This window comes from Myxocyprinus asiaticus, chromosome 42 (assembly GCF_019703515.2).
Source record: "Myxocyprinus asiaticus isolate MX2 ecotype Aquarium Trade chromosome 42, UBuf_Myxa_2, whole genome shotgun sequence".
Lineage (NCBI taxonomy): Eukaryota > Metazoa > Chordata > Actinopteri > Cypriniformes > Catostomidae > Myxocyprinus > Myxocyprinus asiaticus.
In genome coordinates, this window is record NC_059385.1 from 6,581,886 (window position 1) to 6,609,526 (window position 27,641).

The following is a 27,641-nucleotide window of genomic DNA, read 5'->3' on the forward strand; positions in this document are numbered from 1 at the left end:
TGCAAAAGAGCACAAAAGGTGTAAAGTTTGGTGCTTGGTTGAATTTTATTTGATTAAGACTTTCATAAAATTGTATTAAACTGTGTTGTTTCAAATTGCAGCACATGCTGTGCACAGATTTAAAAAGTGATGCAGAACCGGACTCAACAACATGATTAATATTCCACAAACTGGGGACATTTTCATTGAACTGTATTTGGCAATATAGAACTTTTATGTAAAAGGCAATATTATATATGTTAATATGTGGAGCTGTACCCTTTGAATTAATGCTGATGATGTAACTTCATGCTTAAACAGTCCATGTAGCCTCCTCTGATTAATAAACATAACATTTTGTTTGCTGCATATTCAATTCTGCCAAGTACTTGTATCCATATCTCAAAATAACTAGAGGTCCTTTTATTAGGATATTGTTTCAAGTACTAACAAAAAAGGTGAGACAAACATGTTGATCTCGAAATAAAGTGCCTTCATTTCTGTTGAGATGTGCTCATTCAGGTGGCATTCATTAAGAAATCATGCAGTACTAATAAGACCAAGTGTTTGATTTTGATTTAGCTGTACAAAAGCAAAGCCCTGATTTAAAGAGTCAACAATCAAAAATGATCTGGTCAAGTGGACATAAAAATGTCCCCTGTAGTTTTACAAAAAAAATTTAAATACACTCTCTGATCAGTGTTGAAAATATTAACAGTATTCTTGTAAGGTCTTTGTGTGCAAATATTTTTAAGAATGTAGCTTGCCTTGTATGAAAATGAAATACTAATAAGTAACAAAATTGGCACAGTGGCCATACTGAAATAACTATGCAAATATGACAAAATATTTATAAAACATGCGGTGCATGCTTTCACGGTCGAATCTGTTATTAGATAAAAATTCTCTTAAAACTACAAATTTTGAACATAAATCTGGAGACTTCTGTGTCAACATGCAACAAATAGATCAATACTTACTGTGGTTTAAAAAACAAAAACACATGACAAACCTAAGACTATACACTTTAACAATTGCTCTTTCCCAAACTTAAAGTTAAGGGTAAAGGGAACTGGGAGATTGTAAGTTGGACACTTCCCCTCTATGGTCCAGTTCATTTTGTAAGTCTTCCAACTCTTCTAACTCTTGAAACTGTCTGTCAGTTTTATGGCTGACCAGCGAGCGATAGAAATGCACAGCGAAGACGATAAAAACCAAGCCGAAAGGCACCATGATGGATGTTGATGTGATAGCAGCAGCCACCCCAGCGGAGATGGTACCATTTTTCTGGTCTTTAGGCTTAATGGGTAAAAATTTGACCCAGCAAAGCAAGACCACCTCGGCAAGGAAAAGCAACGTTCCAATGACAGTAGAAAAGGCCCAGGCAAGCTCAATGTGGCGATGCATTCTCTCATGAGGGGACTCCTTCACCGAATTGAGGTTGTGCACATTGCTAACTGCTTCGATGTTTGGCAGGATGCAGGTGCTCACCATGAGGGCGAAAAGGTGGACGGCCACCAAGACTGTAGTGCAAGCGCTGAAAGCGATAAGGAGTCCTGGTGGATAGTCGTGGGTGGTATCCAATTGTACTTCCACCATAGCCACCTGTTGAATGAAAAGAAGCAAAGATAAAACAGACCGTATGTAGACTTGTGAACTACATGTAGTGAAAAATATGATAAACCTAATAAATAATTTATTTTGTTGATACTTTTAACATACAATTACAAGGACACTCCCCCTAGAACAATCTGAGGTGATCACAATAGTGATTGTTCATGAATCACCCTTTGCAAGGTTTGAACCTACAACCTTTAGGTTACCAACCCAGAACTGACACGTGCGCGATACAACCAGAGCTTTTCGTGTGAATATGCAAACACCCATGCATCAAGCGCAAGGACACTTCAACGTGCTTCTCTTATGAACGTGCATAGGAGAGCTGGGTGGAAGTAAATACTTTTGGTTAACATGGACTTCATTTTTGCTTTGTTTCTCACCATCATATTGCTTCAGAAGACATGAGTTAAATCACTCAAGTTGTATGCATTATTTTTATGCTACCTTTATGGCCTTTTTGGATCTTGAAAGATTAGGACCCCACTGACTTACACTGCATTGACAAAAACAGCTGAGATATTCCACAAAATATCTTCGTTCCGCAGAAGAAAGTCATACGAGTTTGGGATGGCATGAGTACATTTTTGGGTGAAGAATTCCTTTAAGGTTCTAACACACTCACAGCGAAGTGCTTCGTCATTCTTCGCTCAGAGCCAAAAAGGAGTTGGAAACAGCTGAGCAACGATATATTGTTTGCGAACATTCAGACACCCTCCACACAGATGTGTCTACATTTAAATATGAGGATGTTCAAGACTACATGTAAAACAACAACTAATATGACATTCAAATGTGTTATCAATGACTTCATGCCTCACGTTATGAGTAGAATTCACACGAGATCAGTAAAAGAAGCTGTATTAACTCAATAATTATTTAAAGTTATATACTGTATATGCAGTAGATGTGTAATTTGTAATGTTTACCCTGTGCATTCATGGCACTAATGTGCTGACACGCTATACACGGCCATAATATCCACTGATTTACACTCTGTTATTGTAATTTATGATGACACTGATACTACTGCAAAGACGGGTGTATGAAAGAATGTTAATGGGTAGAATACAGACAAAAGAATGATGGTAGGCATATTTTAATTTGTACAGATGTGTGCATGGCCTCTGAGTTTGCACCAGCTTGCTAATAACTCAGCAAGCCGGTGTGTTCATGTTGACTGATCTTAACTGGCTAGATGAGAATTAGCTTTTGGCCTCAAAGTAGGTGGAGCTCCAGTTCACACCTACCTATGATAGTAAGAAGGTGTTTAGCAGCCAGTAAAAAGTTTTCCTGATAGTTCGCCCAAGAAAGTGGTTGGAAAACACCATTGTTTTGGCCAGATTTTGATGTAAATGATGTTGGAAGTGTGCAGTGGCCTTTAATCTACTAGTACAACTCCTCCACATCTAAACCTTCAACATAATTGAGGTTTTCTCATCAAGGTTCCAAAACTTTTCCAGGTTTAACTGGATGGCTGGGTCTTAGGTGTGTGTGTGTGGGGGGGGGGTGGGGGTGGTGGGGGGGGGGGGGGCAGCTAGAGGGGGCACTGCCCCTCTAGATTTCCTTGTGCCCCACCAGAAACAGCTGACATCCCCCTCCTGGTCCGATAAAGAGACAACCGCTTGCCCATCCTAAAGAGCAAAATGCCCCCCAAAGATCGCATCTTAGTATTGGTGTTCCTTACCTGTATGATTACTGGATAAGTACTTTTCAGAAATCATTTTATTGACATTGCAGGGCGGATTTCTGTTTTTATTGTCAAGTACAAATAATTTGAATTAATAAATGTAAACAATTATACTTATTAGTGTATAAAGGTCTCCATCAAGACCCTCAATAGACAAACTGGTGTTAGATGGCAGCTCAAGAGGAAGTTTAGTTAACAGAATTCAAAAGAAAAAAAGAGAGCAATATCTAGCTGATTAAATATTTTAGGGCAAAGCTTGCAACATTTGTTCACTATACAAACTTCCATTACCTTAAGATATTACTTATTTCAATGACTTTTCCACAGACCTCACGATTTTAAAAATCATTGGTATTTCCAGGATTTTCATGAAAGAGGTAACTCTACCACATACACTGTTGAATCTGGGTTTGAATGCACAGCAGAGCACAGGCCCCCAAGTATCTGATAATTTAACATGTATGGTGATATCCGGTCTTTTGCTTCTCTCGTGATGCTCGCTTGAGGTGTCTTAACATTACCGAGTAACTGCAGCCACTCATTCATATACTTGCAGGCGAGCATTAGCACAAGCTAAACAACTGTGGCTGTCAGTTTGTGACGGTCCAAAAGTCATATGTCATTTAAAGTCATCTGAAGTCTTTTTAGATCAAACCGCGATGCCAATATTTCTTTAATCTGACCAAACATAAAATTAGCGCGCGCATGCATGCACACACCGCTTGCACGCGCGCGCTTTCTCTTTCATAACAACTAAGTGTTTAAACAACCAATGTGCGGTGTTGCAGGCAGTTGCATGAACCACAACACGACATCACAACATAAACAAGTCATAAACAGCACCTCACCATTGCGAAGCCCGATAAAAGAGCCGATGTGCGACTGGAGGCTTTGAGTTTGGCTCTACTCAAATACAGCTGTCTCCAGGACAGCGCCTGCAACGAATGCTCGCTTCGACTCATGATTACCCGAGGACAGATTAGGAGAAACTCTCAGATAGATCCTGGAAACATGAATTCATGCGATTCAGCTGAACCGAAGCATTGCTTTAGTTTAATGGTGAATCCCCGTCGCTGGAAACACACAGTTGGCATGTCAAAGTGCAACTGGACGAATCATGCATTCATTACCCACAAGTCTCAGCGAGAACACTTTTTTTTTTTCCCATTATGTTCCATTAAAATGCACTATGCATGTGAAACTAAATGTGAAAAAGCAAAGAAAACAACAGTGAGAAGAAAATAATTTCTGTTATTGGCATCTGAATGTATTGTGCTTAATTTAGCAGAGTGAATCTCGATTAAAGTCAAATAATAAGGAAATTTGTCAGGGAAAATTGTTTGGTAAACAGGTAATTGTACAAACTGGTGCCATCTGTGTCCATCAAATACACTGAAAACACTTATCGGGAAAAACGTAACTGGTACACTTAAAATCAACTATTTTTGAGATGAGAACATAATTATATTGTGTTCAGTCCAAGTGAAATTCAACACAGTCATCAAAAAGTGATATGATCACATTGCTATGAAACATTCAAATAGATTCAGACTTCTACCTGATGGTATTCACTCAACTTGATTTTTACTGCTCGCTCAATTAACTTAATTATAATGAGCTAATGCCCCCTGGAGTCGCGAGTTCAAATCTAGGGCATGCTGAGTGACTCCAGCCAGATCTCCTAAGCAATCAAATTGGCCTGGTTGCCAGGGAAGGTAGAGTCACATGGGCTAACCTCCTCGTGGTCCCTATAATGTGTGATTCTCGCTCTCGGTGGGGCGCATGGTGAGTTCTGCATGGATGCCGCGGAGAATAGCGTGAAGCCTCCACACGCGCTACATCTCTGTGGTAACGCGCTCAACAAGCCATGTGATAAGATGCGCGGATTGACGGTCTCAGACGCGGAGGCAACTGAGATTCGTCCTCCGCCACCTGGATTGAGTTGAGTCACTATGCCACAACGAGAACATAGAGTGCATTGGGAATTGGGCATTCCAAATTGGGGAGAAAAGGGGAGACAAAAAAAAAATTATAATGAGCTAATGCAACACAACTCTTTAGCTTTTGGTCTCACCTTAATGGTTCACTCAGTAATTTTTTTCCTCATGTAAAAAGTTTTACTTCTAAAGAAATGAATAGTCATTTTGAAACATATGTAACATTATAAATGCTCTTTTATTATACATGGGGCAGGGGTGCCTCATAGGGGCAGCCATGTTAGCATCACATGACCAGCTGAATAACTTTCGCTTAATATCAGTAACTGCCACTTTCATTCATGGATTAAGTTAATCCTGGTTTACTGTGCATAGTGAATTTCTACAATGGGATTGGTAAATGAACATTTGAATGATGCAGCATCCAGGCCACTAGTTCTCAGTGTAAGCCACACTTTGACATACTTTAAAAAATTACTGAATGCACCTTTAATTTCATTGTGCACAATTCATCATGTTTACTTCATTCAGATGTGTTGAGACTATGTGAATAATATTTGTTGCATCAATGTATTTTTGAAACCATCAATTAATTTAGGTTTTTGCAACACAAAGCATTAAAGTTGAGCCTACTTTTTAATTTCATATTAAGGAAACTCATTTTCATTGTGTGGAACAAATGTCCACAATTGAATTAATGTAAACCAACTAATTTTTTTCCAGTGTATGTTTCATATATGTAAAATGACTTGAACAATGAATAGCTTATACCAACTTTTACAATGTGTTAATATTTACATTTATTCCAAACGCATTAGCAAAAACCCTGTAACTTTATGTTGCTTTTTAGGTAACACTTTACAGTAAGGTTGTATTTGTTAACATTAGTTGACTATATTAGTAAACATGAATTCACAATGAACAATTGTATTCTTATAAATTAGCATTAACCAATACATTCTGTGTGTATATATATATATATATATATATATATATATATATATATATATATATATATATATATATATATATTGTTTGTTGTTAGTTCATGCTACCATATGCATAAACTTATAATACAACCTTAATAAATAGTGTATACCAATTTCCCTCTTTTCCTTTCATCATGAGAATGCCTTTTGTTTCCATAAACACATTTTTATAAAAACAAAATGCATGTTAGTAAATACAGACTAAGCTAGAATTTTTTTTTATTCTCTCTCTCTCTCTCTCTCTCTCTCTCTCTCTCTCTCTCTCTCTGTGTGTGTGTGTGTGTGTGTGTGTGTGTGTTTTTGTTTTTTTTTTCTATTTTGGTTGAAATAACGTATTATTAAAAAGACTTGAAGTTGTGTCCCCAGGCTATTGGTCAACCCTGTGACCATCATTGTGTGTGTGTGTGTGTGTGTGTGTGTGTGTGTGTGTGTATTTTTTATAGCAATGAACGATTCCATTAATAAAAAATTAAAAAAAACATTGTCAGTATGACATCATCCTTTGAAGAAGTGAACTCTTTAAGGTTAAAGTCTCCACTGTTGGATCACTTTATCTTATGTTTTGTTATGTTTCTCAGTAGGGATCTTACAACTTCAACACTGTTATCATGATTTTGTTTAGTAAACAATTCAAAAATAAACAGTGGATATCTGTTTTAAATTTAATACCAAAAATCTACATACAAACCGCCTAATCAATATGTGAAAGACACCTGTTTCAAATAATGACCTGAAAAATTCTGGTTTTAAATTAAGTCTATCAGTTGTGCCAATGCTTTGCATGTATATGGACTGCAAACGTAAGCAAAAGTTTAGTAATTGTTGAAACATACTATTTTCATTCTCGATGGAACATGTATGCATGTGCACGAGACAGCAGCTGCAGCGCGTGCGTGCAGGAGCGCGCGTGCCACACCGAAGAAACAAACAGGAATTCTGACTCCTTTCAAAAATTATTTATGTCCTCCAAACTACGATTTAAGAAAGAACAATGAATCTTAACCCTGACATGTACTTCGAAAAAAATTCTGGATAATGTTTTGACCCCTAATAAGCATGGTCCTCGTGACGTCCCCGCAATGTTTTGATTCTGTTGACCGTGACGTCACGTTACACTACACAAAAATGGTTCCTACTTTAGTTTTCTATACAAGCAATCAAAGTGTGCACAACTTTTAGCGTTAAAAATGCTCCAGATAAATCGCTGAGGGAATAAAAGCGGACGAAAGGCTCGGACATGGAGGCGTGTGCGGAATCCGGACGCAAACTGGTGTGTAGTTTAACCTGTCCTCGCGAAGGCTCGTTTTAAATCGGGACTTTGAGTCTCAGATCAATCTGTATTGTGTTGAGTGGCCTGAACCGGATCGCTGCGGGGCTTGTGCATATCATTGCAATACGAGATACTAGAAACAACATACGCTGCATTAAAAGGTTAAATGCAATAGCGCTTGTAACGATAAACAGGAAAAGACGCATGTTTCATATTAAAAAACGAGCAAGATGCTCCACATACAGGCGCGCGCTACATGGTAGCCGTGCGAAACTGGACACATTGTTGCCCCATCACCCCTGTTTTAATATGCATTGTGAAGTTGAACTCCGTGCACACTGATTTGACATATATTAATTATATAATAGCTGTAAGATGGTGGGAGTTTAAGGCCTACTGTTATTATGCAAGAAATGATTAATAATGTAACGTTTGTTCAAATTATATAATCTCACACCCAAGCGTTGTCTATGCGACAGACTACCTTCATTATATCTATAAATGTTTATTTCCCCGCGTGCAGCGCTCCATCTGCAGAAGGATGTACGATGAGAACGAGGATTTGTCAGATGTTGAGGAAATAACAAACATCAGGGGCTTCAGCGTAGAAGACAAACTTGAGAGTAATTTATACAACAGTGAACTTGTTCAGCATATGGAGGGAAAAGGTATGTTTCTTTTCTTGGAACAATGCTGTATATTATTTATTACTGCATATTGTATTTTAATAGATGTTAAATAATAAATTAATACATATTATATCATACTTATTGCATAATAAATAATATTTGTGATTGAAAAAATAATAATCTTTTAATCTTTATTACTGGTTTGTGCATTTTTCCCCCAGATTTCCCCCCATTCTGTTGAATTTGTGTTATTTCTGTTGATATTTGTGATATTTTAATGTTTTTGTCTGTACTGTGTTGGCACCTGCACCAAGAGAAATTCCTTTTGTAGTTATACTTGCCAAATAAAGGATCTACTTCTATTCAAAGTCAAGCTATCTAACCTAAAAAGGTTAAAGGGATCACAAATGGCATCTTTCTTAAATGCATGTTTTTTTGGGGACATGATACTATAGTTACCATAATCCATGGAAGTACTACGGTATTCATTGAAGTACTTTGGAATTCCATGTATATACCATTTACAACAATTCCTTTTATTGCCTCTTAGATTTTACCTATGAATATGTTCAAAGAGAAGCACTCCGAACCCCGCTTATATTTAAGGCCAAAGATGGACTAGGAATTAGGTAAGAACAAATAAAATTTGTATAACTACAGTTTTATTTCATAGTCTTTAAATTGTGTTTATATTTGAAATCATTCTATTCATTGTTTAATCCAACATACAGAATGCCAGATCCAGAATTTACTGTAAGTGAAATCAAGGGATTGGTTGGTAAGTGCATTACGTTGTACTTTTGGTGCCATCAGTGTTTTTCATTTTATTGACTTGTTTACATGCATCTAAATATGCAGTTGTGGTTGGGGCAATTAATGAAGACTTATTGTCCAAACGTTTTGTTAACATTTTATGCTTTGTTAATCTTTAGTTGTCATTCCTATTGACTGGGACCTGCTGTATTGTGCTTTATATGTTTTATACTGCCAATATCCTAATAAGACCCAGTGTAGAAACAGGACAGCATTTTGCTCCTGTATCATAAATAGGCCCTATGTCTCATCTAGCTGCATAGCTTTGCATGCTGGCATTGTGAAGACGTTCAGAGGAGTAGGGTGCATCTGTTTATCTGGAGCTTAGCTAGCTTAATATATGTGAGCTTGATAAATATGATGTTAGCAACGTATTTGCATGTTCTTTTTTTCAGTGCATCCTATTTTACATCTTATTATGGTTTAGTAATTACATACGCTCTCCAGCATCATATGTATACACAGATATTTTATTTATGGCCTGAGAGTTAATTTATATACTTTGTAATTATCAGTGTATTAAGAGTAATTAATGTTCAGTCTGTGATTGTTATTAAGTAACATCATGTACATCAAAGAACAATATAGCCGACTCAAGAACTATACAGCGAAACAGTTCTACACACAAATATGGTTCTTTGCTAAATCTAAGTTGCTTTTAAGAGTGTATTTTTTCATACATGTCATATTCATATGTTTTCATATGAATAATAAATAAACTGCATGGTTTACGTGAGGAACGTATCTAAGTAGCTGTAACACCTAATCAGAAAATGAAAAACTGCATTTTCCAAACAGTCCCCTTGTGAATCTTAATCTGTCACGACCTCTGGTGGTACTGCTTTGCAACTACAACTAAAAGTAGGCTATGCTATGCTATACGTGTTTACATAACAAGAAAAGCCCTGGGTAAAAGTTTTCCATTCATGCAAATCAGGAATTCAGGTCCATCATTCTCTTACCAGAATATTAAATCTCACATTAACACAAAAGAACATTTCCCCATTAATAACATGTTTCTGTATGAACATTCAGGCAGTAGGCGGGCCGTTGACGTGATGGATGTTTGCACACAGAAAGGTTCAGAGATGAGCATGGCTCAATTCGTCCGCTACTACGAGACGCCTGAGGAGGAACGTGACAAGCTATTCAATGTCATCAGCCTGGAATTCAGTCACACCAAACTGGAGAACTTGATCAAAAGACCCACTGTGGTAAAACACCTGATTATCTTGTTGATAATGAAACATGCATGAAGTCCCCTTTAAACATGTTACATAATATAAAATTGCATGTTCATGGTAACTGCCATTTTTCATGGAAATGTTATCTTCAAAACAGTATCCAAGTGTAACAGTAGCCAGCTGGTACGTGATAGCTTTGCAGTGTGTAAATCTCAATCTCCTGGCCTTAAGAGACGCAATAGCGACCGAGGCTAGAGCCAGGGCTTTTATAGCCTCCTTGCTAGCGTCTTTGACTTCCATGCCGGGGATCGCCAGTTTGAATCCCACTCAGGGCGGGTCGAGTAGGACTGGTAAAACTGGTGCCGCCCGTGACCCAGATGGGAGTAAGGTTTAGTGGGGGTGGGTGTAACTGTAGCCAGCTGGTACACGATAGCTGTGCAGTGTGTAAAACTTACTCTCTTGGCCTTAAGAGACACACTAGCCACCGAAACTAGGGCCATGGCTTTTATAACCTCCATGCTAGCGTGTCCGCCTCCTGCCGGGGATCGCCGGTTCGAATCCCGCTCGGGGCAGGTGGAATTGGACCAGTGACACAAGTCAGTACTTGTCAATGTAATGAGTTTTGGCCATTTGTGATCAATGTTTGCAGGTGGATCTGGTGGACTGGGTGGACAATATGTGGCCATGTCATCTTAAACAGAAGCAGACTGAAGCCACAAATGTCATGTCTGAGATGAAGTATCCCAAAGTTCAGAGGTAATATTTTGTGCCTATTCAAGAAAACAATTTTGGGTTAAAGCTACCGTAATTTTTTTGTCCCTACTACCTGACAGATTTCACTGAAATGGTTGTCCTGGGAAATTACTCTTAGGGTCTGTAAACAGCAAAAAAGAATCAGCCCACGGCATGTGCATATTAGCAAGTCTGATAACTTGGAGGCAGCTCTTTTCCAATGGTGCAGCTTTGAGTTTATGGTGTTTGGAAAATCTGTGTGGAAACAATCACTATTTTTGCAATTTAGTTTGGTGCCATTAGTTGTGCAGAAATCACTTCATAGATGTATTACATCCTAAATAGCACACGTACATCTCCGAGATGTCTGTTTTAGATCTTTTCATCTGGGAAGCATCACAGTCTAATTAAAGTAATGTTCCAGGTGCAATAAAAGTTAAGCTCAATCGACAGCATTCGTGGCATAATGTTGATTACCACAAAAATACTTTTTGACTTGTCCCTCCTTTTCTTTAAAAAGAAAGGTGGCGTAGTGGGCTATAGCACATTTTGGGGGGCAGTGGTAGCTCAGCGGTTAAGGCTCTGGGTTACTGATCAGAAGGTCGGGGGTTCAAGCCCCAGCACTGCCAAGATGCCACTGTTGGGCCCTTGAGCAAGGCCCTTGACCCTATCTGCTCCAGGGGCGCCATATCTGACCCCAGCCTAGCTGGGATATGTGAAAAAGAAGAATTTCACTGTATATGTGCAAAAGTATAATGTGTGATAAATAAAGAAAATTATAATTATAATTAATTAGAAGATTGATGATTCGATCCCCACAGCCACCACCATTGTGTCTGTGAGCATGACACTTAACTCCAGGTTGCTCCGGGGGGATTGTCCCTGTAATAAGTGCACTGTAAGTCACTTTGGATAAAAGCGTCTGCCAAATGCATAAATGTAAATGTAAAAAAAGCAAAAATCTGGTTGACAGGGAGACACTTACAATGAAAGTTATTGGGGGCCAATTTTAGAACGTTAAAATACTCACTTTTCAAAAGTATAGCCACAAGACATAAAGGATATGCGTGTAAACATGATTTTATTGTGGTAAAATTGCTTACTAACCTTACTAATTAACATTTTTTTTTTATAAATTCTTACAATAATAAAGAAAAGCATATATATATATATATATATATATATACAATCAGCATTTAAACCCCACAACCACCCCTCCCCCTCACAATCCTCAACCCCGCCCCGACCCCCAACAAAGATCCCCGTGGCCACACATGAGTAAATATACAGAAAAAAGCAAACAAACACACAGACAAAAATATATATAATAATCATACTCAATTAAAACTATACTAATCTCTCCATGCCCCACCCCGAGAGCCCTCCAAAAACTCTAAATAATTGCCCCATTTCCCAACAAACAAATCTAAGTTACCCCGTCTTCCAAATGACCCCTCCTCAAAAGCCACCACCCTCCCCATCTCCGTGCAACACTCCCGAAATGGGGTGCACCAGCTGACCTCCAACCCCTCAAAATAATCTGTCTGGCGATCATCACACAGGTCAGAACCCAATTCTCTATGTGACTATTCCCCACATTGATGACCGCCCCATCGCCCAAAACACAGAGTCTGGGGCAAAATGAAACCTGAGTGCCCATCACGTCACACACAAAACTCTGAACCTTCAACCAGAATTCTTGGATCTCAGTATACCATCAAAAAACATGGGCCGTTTCTCCATCCTCCGATTGGCATCGCCAGCATGTGGGTGTGTCTTAAAAACCAAACCTATACAATCTAGAGGGGGTCCAATAAAATCTATGTAAAATCTTAAATTGCATAAGGTGCACCCTTGCATCTCTAGATGCAGACTTGATGTTTTTTAGAATCCTAACCGACACTCTCTTCTCCAATACCAAGTTGAACTCTTTCTCCCATAATCTCTTGACAGAAGTTAAAGCTCCATCCCCCAGACTCTGAATTAGCAGGGAGTAATACACTGATGCCTCATAACCTATACCAAAGGAGTAATCACCATTCCCAGGGTATCTGTCGCTTTAGTGGGGTGTATGCTACTCCCAAAAATAGTACAGAGCAGGTAGCGCAGTTGTAAATACTGATCAAACTGAGATCTGGGAATCCCAAAATGTTGAACCAAATTTTCAAAAGATCTCAACACTCCACTCTCATATAGATCACCGAGCATATCAACCTCCCTCTCACTCCACTCTGACCAGCAGAAAGGGGACTTATTAATACATAATTTTGGGTTCTGCCATATGCTCGAGGCAACATTTAATAAATGTCCAAGTTAAACACTCTGGACACTTTTGTCCATACTGCGTGCAAATGTGAGATAACGGGGTGTAACTTAACTTCTCCGGTTAGTTTGATAGAAAGGCTTTGCAATGGCGAAATAGGGGCAAGAACTTCCTGTTCAAAACCAGGGAGGGGCTCTCTCAGGTGGAAGCGACCAATGAGCCAAATATCTGAGACCGAATGCATAATAATAAAACAAAATCTTGGGTAGGCCTAGCCCACCTTTGTCAATCGGCCTATATAATTTATTGAAATGTAATCTGGGAAGCTTACCATTCCAAATGAAGGACTTCGCTATGTTATCAAATTGCTTGAAATAAGAGAGGGGGACATCTACAGGGAGAGATTGTAGCAGGTTGTTAAATTTTGGAATACAATTCATTTTAATGACATTAACCTTCCCAATCATAGATAAATGTAATGAAGCCCACCTGCCCACATTGCCCGAAAACATTTTTATTAAGGGGTCAAAATTAACTCTAACTAAATCAGACAAATTTGTTGGGAATAAAATGCCCAAATACTTAATGCCCTGTCTGGGCCACTGGAAGGTGCCTGGCTGAAAAGCCGTTACTGGGCAGTATGCTGTTAGACCCAAAGTTTCTGATTTAGACCGATTGACTCTGTATCCTGAGAACTTAGAAAAGGAATTAATAATTCTGTGGAGGCAAGGCATAGATCTAGAAGGGTCGGAGACGAATAATAAAATGTAATCTGCGTAAAGCAAAAGATTATATACCACACCTCGCGCCATCACCCCTGGAAAATCATCCTCCTTTCTTATCGCAGCTGCTAATGGTTCCAGGGCAAGACAGAACAATAATGGAGAAAGAGGGCAACTCTGCCAGGTGCACCTATCCAGAGTAAAATAATCTGACATTAATTCATTTGTTTGTACCACTGCTAACAGGTGTCTATAAAGTAACTTAATCCATCCAATAAATGTTCTCCCAAACCCATACATTTCCAAAATCTTAAAAAGATAATCCCATTTTACCATATCAAATGCCTTTTCGGTGTCAAGTGAGATGGCAGCGACCGGAGTCTGATCATTCGCCACTGACCACATGATATTGATGAAACGCCTAATATTATCAGAAGAGTTATGACCCCGAATAAACCCCACCTGATCTATATGTATAAGAGATGTCATAACTTTACTTAATCGATTAGCCACAATTTTTTACAATATTTTAACGTCTAGCTAGATCAGGGAAATTGGATGGTAACTCTTACACTCACTTGGATCTTTGTCCTTTTTAAGAATCAGACTGATTCTTGTGACAGCTTATGTCGTGGTTGGTGGAAGCTTTCCATTCTTTAATGATTCCGTATAAACTTCTAGCAAAACTCCCCTGCTCTTACTTGAGCCAGCACTAAAGAAAACATGTCGACTCCATATCTTCCCAAATTTTACAGCTTGCTGTGGGGAAAGATGCATTTCTTGAAGAAACACTATTTCATATTTCTTACGTTTAAGAAAAGAAAAAACCTTCCTTCTTTTTATGGGGTGCCCCAACCCATTCACATTCCATGTGGAGTGAGACAATCCACTCATAGTATCATCTGACATTTTGACATATTAGAGAAAATAGACTGTGTGTCAAAAATAACCACAGACCACATTCTCCATTAGTGCAACAAACAACCCCCAAACTTCCCCCGGAAAAAAAAAAAAAGCGGAAAAAAGAAATACGTGCGCATTAACCCCACGCACGACAGCGCCAACCGGCATCCATCCCTCTAAACTCAAACAGTCCATGTACGCCTACGAGAGTCCCCACGACAACTTTGCCGTCAGATTGCTCAAGACCGGTGCTTCAATACAAATTTTGTGAGACAGAATTACACAGCAAAAAATAGTCTATAAAACAAACTCCAGCCAATAAATGGAATAAACACAAAAAACTTGTAGATTCATCCTAGCGGAACCAGCACAAAAAAAAGAAAAAAGAAAAAAAGGAAGGGGCAGTTCAGTTCTTCGGGCAGTCAAACGAATGTTCAGTAAGCCGGCCCATTCGGCTGATGCATGAGTACAACTAAAGACCCAAACACTCCAATGTCCTGCAAGAGATTTTCCACAAAACAAACTCCATGCCACAGGAGGCATAAGCACCAAAAACGTGCAGATTTATCCACGAGCTGTCCCGAAGGAATTATATTACACAAAACAAACTCCAGCCTATAGGCGGAACCAGCACAAAAAGAAAAAAAAAGCGCCCAGCTTCCTCGGACAGTCAAATGAATGTTCAGTGAATCAGGCCCACTAAACAGCAACATGAAAGTCACTAAATGGCTTACTCACTCCAATGTTTTTATGAAGGACAGTGCTTGTTGTGGGCATATAAATTCTCTATGTCCATCCTTATGATCTATTCTTAATTTAGCCGGAAACATCAGTGCAAAAGCGACCTTCCGTTGATGTAAGAGTTTCTTGCATTCCTTGAATCGATCACGTTTCTCTCTTGTCAAATTTGCAAAGTCTGGGAACAAGAAAATGCTGTGGTTCTTCCAATAAAGCTTTCCTTTACTCCTCGCCCCGCATAACACAAGATCTTTATCAGATGATCTCAGAAATTTGGCCAGAATTGATCGGGGCCTGTCTCCCTCAGCGGATCTACGAGCCGGAACTCTGTGAGCTCGCTCAGTTTCCAGCTTATGGCCTGTTATGTCAAGCAGACTCGGGAAGAGCTCGTCAAGGAATTTTACCATATCTCAGCCTTCCTCATGCTCAGGAATTCCAACAGTTCGGACATTGTTTTGTCGATTACGAATCTCCAGATCCTCCAGTTTTTCCCAAACGTGTTGCAAATCCACTTTGGTCGCTAGCGGGTTAGATCCCCTCTCCGATGACTCCAGATAATCGATCCGTTTCTCGATGTCCCCGATTCTTGTAACCAACTCAGTGAATTTCGACTCCATGGCCATAATCGATCGACATATTACAGCAAGAAACTCCAAGTCCACAACGACCTTTGTCAGCATCACCAACATTGCCGCCGAATTTCTCCCACTGCACCATCCAAACTGAGTCCCTGGTCTGCGGCCTTGTATCAGCTTGAGCATGTAAGTGTCTTTAATATCTCCAGAGCCCGAGGATTTTGAATTCTCTGACATATTGTCTTCATAGAACAGTTAAGAATCAGGGTGTATCGAATCTCACTGGTTTATGACACAAATAGTAATAAAACTAGCAAAGTGCGCAGAGGTCGCCGTTCACACGTCCGACCCTCACTTTGCGCCAACATTATGCCACAAATGCTGTTGATTGAGCTTAACTTGTAATGAACCTGGAACATTCCTTTAACATCTGCATGCAAAACATCTGAAAAAGATCAGATTTGCAAACATTCTAATCATAAATGTCTCAAAGACATCTGCTGAGTGTCTTATTGATATCTGAGAGAAAACATCTTAGAGACGTATTGCAGATGAGCAAATTACTTAAAAAATACGTCCTCCAGATGTAAACACATTCATTAGACGTCTCAGTGATGTACGTGTGCTATCAGGGATGTTCGATATTTTACAACTAGAAGATTTTTTAGCAAGACAAGCGAGGGCGCTCTATTATCTGCTCACATTTCTTATCAGAAACAATTTTGACATAGCTCTCTGTTGACACCTAAAGTTGACCTGTTTGAGTAAACTGTTCTCTGACATCCTGTAGTACTCAACGACGAGCTATGTTCATTTCCCAGAGTCCCTTGCTTTGCTCCTCAGTGCATGCTGCGCATTTCTTTCGCCTGCAGCTGGCTGTGACTCTAGCAGGTTGCTAGGCAGCAGACTTCTAATGCGGAAAGGGGGCAGATCTTCATGAGCTGCTGCAGTATTCCAATGAATCTCTCAGCCAATCAGAGTATTGAATAGTAGCATTTCCTACAATGTAAAGCTCTCTCTCTCTCTCTCTCTCTTTCTGACTGTATATCACTTTCTCTCTATCTCTCCCCTTTGACTCACTCCTCCCCTCTCTCTGTATTCATGGAGCTCTTTATAAAGGAAGCTAAAAGTCACTGCAGTTCTTTTTATTTGGGTAACTGGTGCAGATATCAGAGCCAGGGTGAAGTGGCTCAAATGGGGATAAATTTATGTCGGGTATGTCTAAATTATTTTATTTTTTTATACAGAAGACCATGTGTAGATGGGTGTTATTTTTTAGAGCTTCCTTTTGGATTTTGTATAAGCTCTGTACAGTTTGATGAACTCTCTTTGCTAGTTTACTTTGTGGTCATTCTACGTGAAAGTGTTTGCTGACGTGGTCCGGTGGAATAAATGTTTGTAATGGTCTTCCACAGTGCTTGTTTTCCATAATTTGTAATGGGATTGAAGTAAGATTGTAAGGCTCAGCATGTTTGTGAACATCAAGGTTACAGTTTTGTTTTGGCTGCTTGGTGTGTCATCCCCCTCACTGATTACTGTGTGGCAGCAGCAGTGTGTATTTCAAATGGGTCCCTTACACATGAGCTATAGCAAGCACTTGTTTTGAGAGACCTGGGTTTGTAGAAAGAGGACTGATTGAACAATTTCTAAAGTTTAAATTCAAGTTTATGTCATTATTGTCATTGTGGTCATATATAAGTTTATGATGTTGTTAAATTCTGCTTAACTAGCTCTAATACCGAAATATTTGTGCAAACAACAATGCTATTCTGCAAGATAAGAAGATAGATACAGTAATTTGAAAAACAATGAATTAAGGGTCAAAATGAGATATTGGGACAATGCATTTGATGTGCTATCTCCATTAAGATGCTTATATTTATATGTAATTTACTTTGGACTGTTTCACATAGTGTAATTTTTATATTAATATTATAATTCAAAACAAACAAACATAAAATGAATCTTATTTTAATTTTATAGCATTTTTCATATTAATATTTGTATATGAATCTCTATTATGACAGTTAAATTATTTGCCTAATGATCTCTGCAAAGATCTGACGTCTGTACATCCATTAATAAGGGGAAGACCACATTTATTAGTGCCTCTGTGATGGCACTGCTGTATGTAGCTATTGCTTATTTATTCATAACCTTTCATCTTAGAGCTCCAATTATAGGATGTAGCCGCTGTGGTTTCAGGTTACAATATATTAACCTTCTGTTGCCATACATTCAATGTGCCATATTCATAAAACACAAACTTAACGAATTCCATTCCTAAATCCATTCCTAAATTTTCGCTCTGAGTTAAATGCGAGATTTGTTTTTTTTACGAACAATCTAGACTATGGTTGAACTGTCTGACTTATTTTAATTTTAGAAAACATCTGGATCCAAAGTTAGCTCATTGTGTTTGTGTGCTGATGCTCTAATATATGATGTCATTGTCAGTGACATCTATTTACCATGCCTTGAATGTCAACTTCATGATCTGATGTATACATAGTGATGCCACATGCAAAAAGTGTCTGGTAATAATTAAACTGTCACTCACTTGTCCACCCACAAGAGGACGTTTTGAAATCCATAATTTGGTCTGACTCTTAATTTAGAAGTGTCGTTTCTCAAGCTCTCAACCATCTGGGTTCATAATTAATCATTTTAGTTAATTCCCCAAAAGAAGGACGCCCCGTGGTGAGCGATGTCTTTTGCTCATTAGAGCTAACTGATTCCTTCACTTTCATAGTCTTGCAGCACAGTGGGGCAGATTTTAACCAGACACAGAGACTGTTTGGGGTTTGATTAATTTCTCTCCTTCCTAAATGCTGCGGATGACAAATGCATAAGCCGCAAATAGCTTCCATCCCCGTCCTGGTGCTGAGACGGCTTTATCTGAACAAACCCATTACGCTCCGTATGTTTTGTCCACAAAAGAGAAATTAGACTTGATTTATCACTGAAAATAATACCAAAACATTTTCATAATTTTTTTTTTTTTTTTTTTTTTGAAGTGATAATGTTTTGCTGCGCATCGATAAAACTGTTGATTTATAAGGGGAAATTCCACTGTTGGTGGTTTTGAAGGAATTATGAATTTTCAGGGAGTAGAACATTCCCAAGCTGTGTTTACTCCCAGTTAGCAAATACATTACAAAAACCGTGTTATGGATTTATCATTTTGTCTTTATTTATGCAGATGTTGAGAATCACCCTTGTACTTTCCCTCTCTCTCTCTCTCTCTCTCTCTCTCTCTCTCTCTCTCTCTCTGAAGATACTGTCTGATGAGTGTAAAAGGCTGTTTCACTGACTTCCACATCGACTTTGGTGGCACATCAGTATGGTATCATGTCTTCAAAGGAAGGAAGGCAAGTATTCAAACCTTTGCGATTTGTACAAACCCCAAATTGTAAGTATTAACCTTTGGTATGTAACGAATTATGATTGACACCTTAAATCATGCGGCTTGTTGAGGAGTGGTGTGCTTTTATTTTTCTAAGCGATCAGACTTTCACCTTGCGGGCGATAAAGCGTGTGAAAAAAATCCCATATCCCATAATACCACATTGACGGATGGACCTGGGACATATCTTGTTGTGGTTCACCAAATCAGGTTTTTCAATGGCTGATACCAATGCCAATATCTAGAGAGCAAGGTGGCCAATATAAGGACAATTATACAATCTAATGATTGCAAATGAGACATTTACAGAATTACTGAAATTAAATGAACACGTATTTACTCAACCTTATTAAAATAGTTGATAACAGAACATCTAGAGGCTACAGGCTGTCTGTAGATTTTAAATGTACACAGGGTGAAACCAAAATTTTTGTTAATTGGGAGGGTTATCATCCGATAATTTCAAAATGGCCAAATATCGGCCAATTAATTAATTGGCCTGGCCAATATATCGGGCTATACTTAATATCTAGGGACTGAAACATCATAGAGATTTAGGGATAGGTTCTTTTGACTCTTTTGGTTGTGGTTGTTGCCAGTGACCAACCTCTTAGCAACCACCACAACCCCCAAGATTTGTGGTGGCAGCTTTTATACGGGCAAGCAAAACTCACATTTTCTTCAGAAAATCCAAAGATCTCCCTCACTGAACACCCAAGAGTTTGTCTGAATGAAGAAGCATTGCATTTATTTTCTGTTATTACTCATGTTTGCAAGCTGATGGTGAGTTTGAAGAGTGCAGAGAGTAGGATTGTCTTTGCTTGTGGTCTGTAAAGATCAGGTATCCAGTGGCCCTGTAAATTAATCTCATCCCTGTTTGCATTGTTGCATCGCACCTGGGGCTGCACTGCCAGCACAAATGCTCCTTGTGCGGATGTGCGAGTTTGTGCGTGTTTGCTGGAGGGTATCAAATAATATCCACACTGAAAGGTCAAACCAGAGCGCTGGTTTGTGCAAGAATCACAAGGATGACTAAAGGAATTTCTAGGAACCTGGATTCTAGTTTATCCCTGTTATATAAGCCTTTTGATTTCACCAGTAAAATAAACCAGTTTCACCTGTTATTATCTTGCATGGAAAAAACAAGGGTATCAGCTTGTAATAACTGTTTTTTAAGGCATGCAAGTTTAAGAGAGAATTGCCAGAATAAAAATTACAGTGTTGATTTGAAATAAAAAATAAATAAGAATTTCAGAATTCCTTGGTATTTGGTGAAAACATGCATTCGAGCTCGCATGGACTCCACAAGTTTGTGCAAAACGTGATAGTCTATGTTATCCAGCATGATTTGAGAATGTTCCAAAGAGTATCTTGCATGCTTCAATGAAAGCAACAAAATCTGACCTTTTTGTGCAAAGGAGTTAACATGGTCATTGTCACAAATTTGCTTGTATTTGATTAGGAACCTGGAAATAGTGCATGATATTTAAATTGTTTCTTCATTTTATGTAAAAACTTTTCTAAGTTTTAAATTTTGGAATATCATTAAAGTTTATGATTATTTCCAAGTTTTAATTAAAATAAGAAAATGCCAGATTTTCAGTGTGGTTTCAGACTTTCGGACCCTGCTGTATGTCTGGAGTCTGAACGCACATGAACAAAAGACCTTGGCATTGCAGCTCTATGCTCTACTTTTTGAGCTACAGGAACACAGTAAGAGAGAGAGGAAGGGATAAATAAATTACAATGAAGGGATTAATGCTGACAAGAGCATATGAATTATTAATTTTAAAGAAGAAAAATCATATCCTGATTTAGAATCACACCTGCATCCCTCTCTTTCTTACTCAGGTTTTCTGGCTGATTCCACCGAGCCCACACAATCTGTCTCTGTATGAGGACTGGGTGCTGTCAGGTAAACAGAGTGATTTCTTTCTGGGTGATCGTGCAGATGGCTGCCAGAGAGTAGAGCTGAAACAGGGTTACACATTCTTCATCCCTTCAGGTGAGGCACTGAGCCTATGCATGTTAACTCAGCATTTAAGGGCGTGTTTTTTGAATATGTCACGATTTTCATATAATCTAATTTGAACCTTTCAACTTGCATGTTAATTATCTGATACAACAACCTAGTTTTCACAAACTATGAGATAAGTAGTTTTTATTTGAATGTTTTCTGTACTTAATTCATTTTATATTGTTTCGAGTTGCATTTGTTGTGGGTTAGCTCTGAAAAAGGAGCTTCAAAGTCACATTGAGGAAGTACAGTTTTCAGACCTGTGTTCAACTCTTCCTTCTCAGAATGTGTTTTTTTTTTGTTGCTATTTGCTAAACATTTAAATATAGTACTTTTAAAAATATGTTTAAAAGGATGTGCACTCACAGGAGTGGAAGGCTAGAGTCATATTAGTTATAGAGAAAAAACAGCTTTATTGTACATAGGAAGCTAGGCACAGATTCATGATGGCCGCCATGTTAAGATTGTATGACCAGCCAAATATTACTCACTTTATCTCAATAATCCCCCGTAATTGGATACATTATATTTCTGTTGCGCTGACACCTAGTATAGCAGCATCACGCAAGTGCGAAAGTTCTCAGTAACCGATGTCATTGTAGAAATGTGTTATTCAAAGTAAGCCATGATTCATTTATTCTGCGAATGAAGGTAATTCAGATTTTTGCCATCTAATGCGTGTTTGCAGGCTGGATCCATGCCGTCTACACTCCAGAGGACACCTTGGTGTTTGGCGGGAATATTCTGCACAGTTTTAACATTCCCATGCAGCTCACTGTCTATGAGATTGAGAACAGGACAAAGGTAAAGCGTTAATTAAATAAATAAAAAATATATATATTGGTTCTTGATTTGTCAGCAGAGATGAAGTGTCGAAAGATTTGTGTCAGGTGGAAGTAAATTCTGAACATGATCTTTCGAAAGTCATTTTGATTCATGAGCATATTAGAAATGTCATCTCTATTGTGACTGGTGGTTAAATGTATTGCAAGATGAAAGAATAATTTATCAGGATTTTTAAGACTTAATCATCATTCAAAGAAGAGGTTGATGCATAAATACAATATATTCCCCATAACAACACCAAAACCTCTCTATAACACACAATGCCATATGACCACCAACCAGGTCAGAGTTTGAGCCCAAACTACACCGATCAGCCACAACATTAAAACCACCTACCTAATATTGTGTAGGTCCCCCTCGTGCCGCCAACCTGTATCTCTGAATAGCATTCTGAGATGCTATTCTTCTCACCACAATTGTACAGAGCGGTTATCTGAGTTACCGTAAACTTCAGTTCAAACCAGTCTGGCCATTCTCTGTTGACCTCTCTCATCAACAAGGCATTTCCATCCACAGAACTGCCGCTGACTGGATGTTTTTTGTTTTTGGCACCATTCTGAGTAAATTTTAGAGACTGCTGTGTGAAAATCCCAGGAGATCAGCAGTTATAGAAATACTCAAACCAGCCCATGTGGCACCAACAATCATCCATACGATTATTTAATCAGCCAATCATGTGGCAGCAGTGCAGTGCATAAAATCATGCAGATACGGGTCAGGAGCTTCAGTTATGGGGAACATTTTTTATCTCATTGATTTGAACCGTGGAATGATTGTTGGTGCCAGATGGGCTGGTTTGCGTATTTCTGTAACTGCTGATCACCTGGGATTTTCACGCACAACATTCTCTAGAATTTACTCAGAATGGTGCCTGAAACAAAAAACATCCAGTGAGCGTCAGTACTGTGGACAGAAATGCCTTGTTGATGAGAGAGTTCAGCAGAGAATGGCCAGACTGGTTCAAACTGACAAAGTCTACGGCCAATCAGATAACTGCTGGTGAGAAGAATATCATCTCAGAATGCTATTCTGAGATGCGTGTTGGTGCTGTTTTGGTGGCACAAGGGGAACCTACACAATATTAGGCAGGTGGTTTTAACGTTGTGGCTGATCGGTGTATAGACAACTACGCCATTCGTAGGTTGATTTCCCCTAGAAAGTGTAAACACTGTGGCTTTGTGGCACTATCAAAAGAGTTGTTTTGAGAATTCTGACCAGCCCGACATAGGAAAATTGGCAAAACCAATGGTGTGTGTTTGGAGAGAAAACAGAAACAATCTGTTTATCTGACCAATAGAAGGGGGGTGGGGGGGGGAGTGTTCAGGAAACATATTTGAAAATGATGCTAGTGGCGCAGAAATAACACATTTCGCCTTTAAATTTAAGAGGACTGGAAACAAGAAAAAAGTATCACTCGCCTCTGATTGGCTTGTTTACTGATGGGAAAAGGCAATTTTAGGGACAACAGTCGACACATGTTGTGACATTTCAAAGTGACAAACCAGTAACAGTCTTTCTCACCTTAAGGCAGCAGAACCACTGAGATACTTTGATTTGTTCTGCAGGGTTTAGAGCTAGTGGGCCAGGCTATTTTTATATTTGCTAGACAGAGCAGGCAGAGAAGAAGACAGATCATGGCATTGGCTGTGTTGTTCTGGGGGTGCATTATTGCAGTGCTCTATATTTAGCCCTGGCTGAAGGAGGCATGAGGGAATGAGAGCACGAGCCCTCCATAACTCTGAGAATGTGAGTTTCTTCCCAGGAGAGGAACCAGAATGGAAAGATATGAGCATGAGAAGCATCTTAGTTATGTTGTTGTTTCCTCATACACGAGAGCTCTCTTTTGGTGAAGTTAATGGGATATATTGGTTTCATGTAGGCCTATGATTTTATATTGGTGTGTTCACAATAAAAATACATTCTAAATGCATTTCAGGTTCTCTCCAAATTCCGCTACCCTTTCTTCTATGAGATGTGCTGGTATGTGCTGGAGAGGTACGTGAACTGCTTGACCAGACGTTCGCACCTCAGCCTGCAGTTCCGCCGGGAGTCTGTTCACACTGGTGAGTTGGTGAAAAGCTGGGTTTTACAAGTGTCTCAACCAGATGCGGCATGATAAAGCTTCAAGCGGTAATTCCTAAAGGGGCGTTCACACTAACAGTGCCATTCAGTGTTAAGGCAATGGCGATTTGTGGCGACATGAGGGACTGTTGCTGATGCAACTAAGAGCAGAGTCAAGATTATGCAAATGTGCGGTGATGCAAAGCGATTTACTAAGGTTTATTTAATATTTTTTTTTATATGTTGGTCCAACCTGATTTATGTTATAATTAAATACGGTCTGATTGGCTGGGATTTTGTCATGTCACATATAGCATTTTCACTTTCAGTGTGGACCAGAAAATTACTTGTCACTGGGAACGCCCTGGTTAGAACACAGTGTAACATGTAGAAACCAATCCATAAATGCTTATTGGATAGGGTCTACGAGAATTGATTCTAAACACACACACTTTGAACACGAATGAGAAGTAAGCTAATCTTCTAAGTGTACCTTTCTATGCATTTTCAATCTCAGAGAGTGCATGCAAGTATGTTTCCATGTTTCACTCATGCCGACATTATATTATGGCCCATTCCCAAATGCCGCCCTAAGCCTTTACAGTCCTTCTCCAAGTCTACACTTTATATTGCATTTTGTTGACGTAATGCCGCATAGACTGTCGATTAGTAGTCCCATTGGTACCTTGCATCATTGCAGGCTCTGTAAAAGTGTGCATTGAGGGTGCATATAGTCAACAAAGTGGGCTCTTGTGAACACCACTCTTAAAACTAAAATGACAATTGGGATGCTTTTAGGGGCTTCTACATGACTTGCGTCAGCATTACAGTATACATTGAGCTCTTCTTTTGTGAAGTGTCAGCTTCAGCGTTACCCCCGGCATTGTACTTCCATCAAGCGTTGTAACGCGCCACTCAAAGTTTAAACAAAGCATCAGCGAATGGTTACCAGATAATTCAGATGACATCATTACATCGGCAATGTCAGCCCAAAATCAAAACAAAGCTTCTTTGCAGTGCTTTTTATGTGAAGATCTAAGTGTCGCTTGAAGCTGGCAGAGAATGGTGCGTTTATGCCTGACGCGAGTCATGTGGACGGACAAGTACAAATCAAGTGCGCCTTTTAGGACAGGGCCTCTGATGATTCCTAGACAAATATCTTAAAAGAACAAATAAAGGACTTGCTCTTGGCTTCTTTTGGTCTTTATGGTGTATTTCTGTTGACTCTGTAAAGATTTGCCATGTAGGTATTTGTGTTTTCTTATCCTTATTAGCTGAACCCAAATTTGTAACTGAGAGTTCTGTCCCTGAGCCCCGGCTGGACATGGAGGAGGACTCATGTGAGTCTCGGTTAGAGAGGACAGAGGCGACGACCCAGCCCTCCTCAAATGTCCCACCTAATCAGACCCTCAAACCCCAGGCCAATGATTCCGAAGACAGCTTAAAGTCCCTCCCTTCTGAATGTCCCAAGACTCCATCTGGCACAACTGGGATGGAGCACACCGGAAAATGGACCCACTTGACAGAGTTCGAGCTGAGTGGACTTAAGGCCCTGGTAGAGAAGCTGGAGTCCTTGCCAGAGACGAAGAGATGTGTTCCAGAGGGCATTGATGACCCACAAGCCTTGCTAAATGACATGAAGGTCTTTAAATATTTTCTACTTGTCTCTCTTTCTTGCTTAGTGCCCTGAATACACATATTTATTGCTGCCACCAGAGGCCTTACTGCCATAAACTGCTTTACAAGAAAGCACTTTTTCATCAGTGGGCCAAACGGTTGCCATTGCTGAACAAACGGTTCTGCACAAATCTGGTTACAGTTTCTTTTTCTATTGTGGTGCTGTAAAATCAGGATTGAAATGGACTAACTAAGCAAGTGACCAATCTTGAGTCAGCACCTTGCTAAAGCCGTTCCACTAGCACAGCTCTCTGTCATGAGTTTGGTTAGCTAACCATGCTGATAAATCCAGGAATGGTTTTTAATCGTACCTTACCAAACCATGCTCAAGTAGAAATGCTACTGGAGTCATTAACTGTGCTCAAAATCGTTTGGCCTGATGGTGAAGAAGCATTTTAACATGTGTTAAGTGGCAGAGCCTATTGCTGAATGTCCTAGGCACGTAACTGAAAAGGTGTGCAATCCATTATCAATCACTATTTTGTGCCATTATGCGAGATACTTAATCCCAGTTTGCTTGATGAGGATTGTCCCTATGACTTAAGAAAACACAATTCAATATGTATATCACGCATGAGTGACAGTGTACTATCAGTGCCTATACACCATTTCAAGACGGTTTAAGGAATTTACATCTTTTTGTTCCTTGAACATTTCCTGCTAGTTGTCGAACTCAGACTGCATTCCAAATGGGATAAATCACCCTCCGAAGGGCACTTTGAAGTGAGAATATTCATGGTAGTCATGCTGTAAGATCGCTTCAAAAAGAATTTCCAATAAAAATAACTTAAAAAGGGAGCTCCGAATGCCACTTATTAATGAGCCCCACACCTTTTAGCCTTTCAAAGCTCTCACAGTGGATGATAAAGTCTTCGAAGGGAACAGGGCATAGGGATGATCACTTCGGAATGGAACACACCCTCATTCAAAACAACAGCGGGAGGCACTTCATTCATAGTGACTTTAACATGATTATCGTAACTAACGTTAACATGATTGTCATGAAATTTCATTATTAAAATGTGGACCATGTTGTTTAGTGGCTGGTTGCTCCCTGGATGCCTGGAACTAATGGAAATTAAAGTGTTTAGATCTCTGAAAAAGCAACGACAAATGGACGCATGAACCGCTTCAGTGAAGTGAGACGGCTGCATACATGTAGTATTTAAAACTGTAGCACACATCTTTATCTCTGGTAGGTGAATAATATTTATACCAACTAATTGTACGTTTTAGAGGTAGAGCTCTAAAAGTGACTAGATCGCTCCCATTATAATGAATGAAGCTGCACAAGTTATTTACTTTAACATTTAGTCATTTAGCCGACGCTTTTGTCCTAAACGACTTACAAATTAGGAAGACAAAAAATAAATCCTTTGTCCGCAGACAGCTTCATTGAACGGCTTCATTGATTATAATAAGAACTGTCCAATATTCCGATCTCTCCGCTGAGGAAATAATTGTGAGCATCTAAACTATGATACATTTCTCAGTATCAACAACACGTCTGGGTAAGTCACTTCAGGTAAATGTTTGACGTTATTTGAGGAAAATAAGTTAAATCGGAGCCTTATTTAAAAGGATCTGTTAATG

General features: G+C 39.2%; 2 protein-coding genes across 4 annotated transcripts in view; one reads left to right on the forward strand and one right to left on the reverse strand.

The window, feature by feature from the left end:
- Positions 1-21: 21 nt before the first annotated feature.
- On the reverse strand, positions 22-4,410 carry LOC127432992 (calcium release-activated calcium channel protein 1). The gene is made up of 2 exons (XM_051684568.1): positions 4,135-4,410; positions 22-1,584 (listed from the first exon to the last, which is right to left on the reverse strand). The coding sequence occupies exons 1-2, from the start codon at positions 4,246-4,248 to the stop codon at positions 1,036-1,038; spliced, it is 663 nt and encodes a 220-aa protein (XP_051540528.1). The 5' UTR covers positions 4,249-4,410; the 3' UTR covers positions 22-1,035.
- Positions 4,411-7,336: 2,926 nt separating this feature from the next.
- LOC127432981 (lysine-specific demethylase 2B-like) overlaps positions 7,337-27,641 on the forward strand; it is a 33,435-nt gene continuing 13,130 nt past the window's right edge. For 2 of the 3 annotated variants that reach the window (XM_051684540.1, XM_051684541.1), the window contains exons 1-11: positions 7,337-7,482; positions 8,006-8,150; positions 8,662-8,740; positions 8,843-8,889; positions 9,960-10,138; positions 10,758-10,864; positions 19,319-19,412; positions 21,299-21,452; positions 22,153-22,268; positions 24,247-24,373; positions 25,646-26,013. In XM_051684540.1, the coding sequence (XP_051540500.1) occupies positions 7,450-7,482; positions 8,006-8,150; positions 8,662-8,740; positions 8,843-8,889; positions 9,960-10,138; positions 10,758-10,864; positions 19,319-19,412; positions 21,299-21,452; positions 22,153-22,268; positions 24,247-24,373; positions 25,646-26,013 (1,449 nt within the window). In that variant the 5' untranslated portion in view covers positions 7,337-7,449. Of the gene's footprint in view, positions 7,483-8,005; positions 8,151-8,661; positions 8,741-8,842; positions 8,890-9,959; positions 10,139-10,757; positions 10,865-19,318; positions 19,413-19,487; positions 21,161-21,298; positions 21,453-22,152; positions 22,269-24,246; positions 24,374-25,645; positions 26,014-27,641 lie in introns of those variants that run through there. The other variant, XM_051684542.1, reaches the window with a different exon arrangement.

What these genes read in the sequence shown, in the direction of transcription:
- LOC127432992 (XM_051684568.1), bottom strand. Translation starts at nt 4,248, where the DNA reads ATGAGTCGAAGCGAGCATTCGTTGCAGGCGCTGTCCTGGAGACAGCTG. An exon ending in TTTTATCGGGCTTCGCAATG is followed by an intron (nt 1,585 to 4,134) that starts GTGAGGTGCTGT and finishes TTCATTCAACAG; the next exon opens with GTGGCTATGGTGGAAGTACA.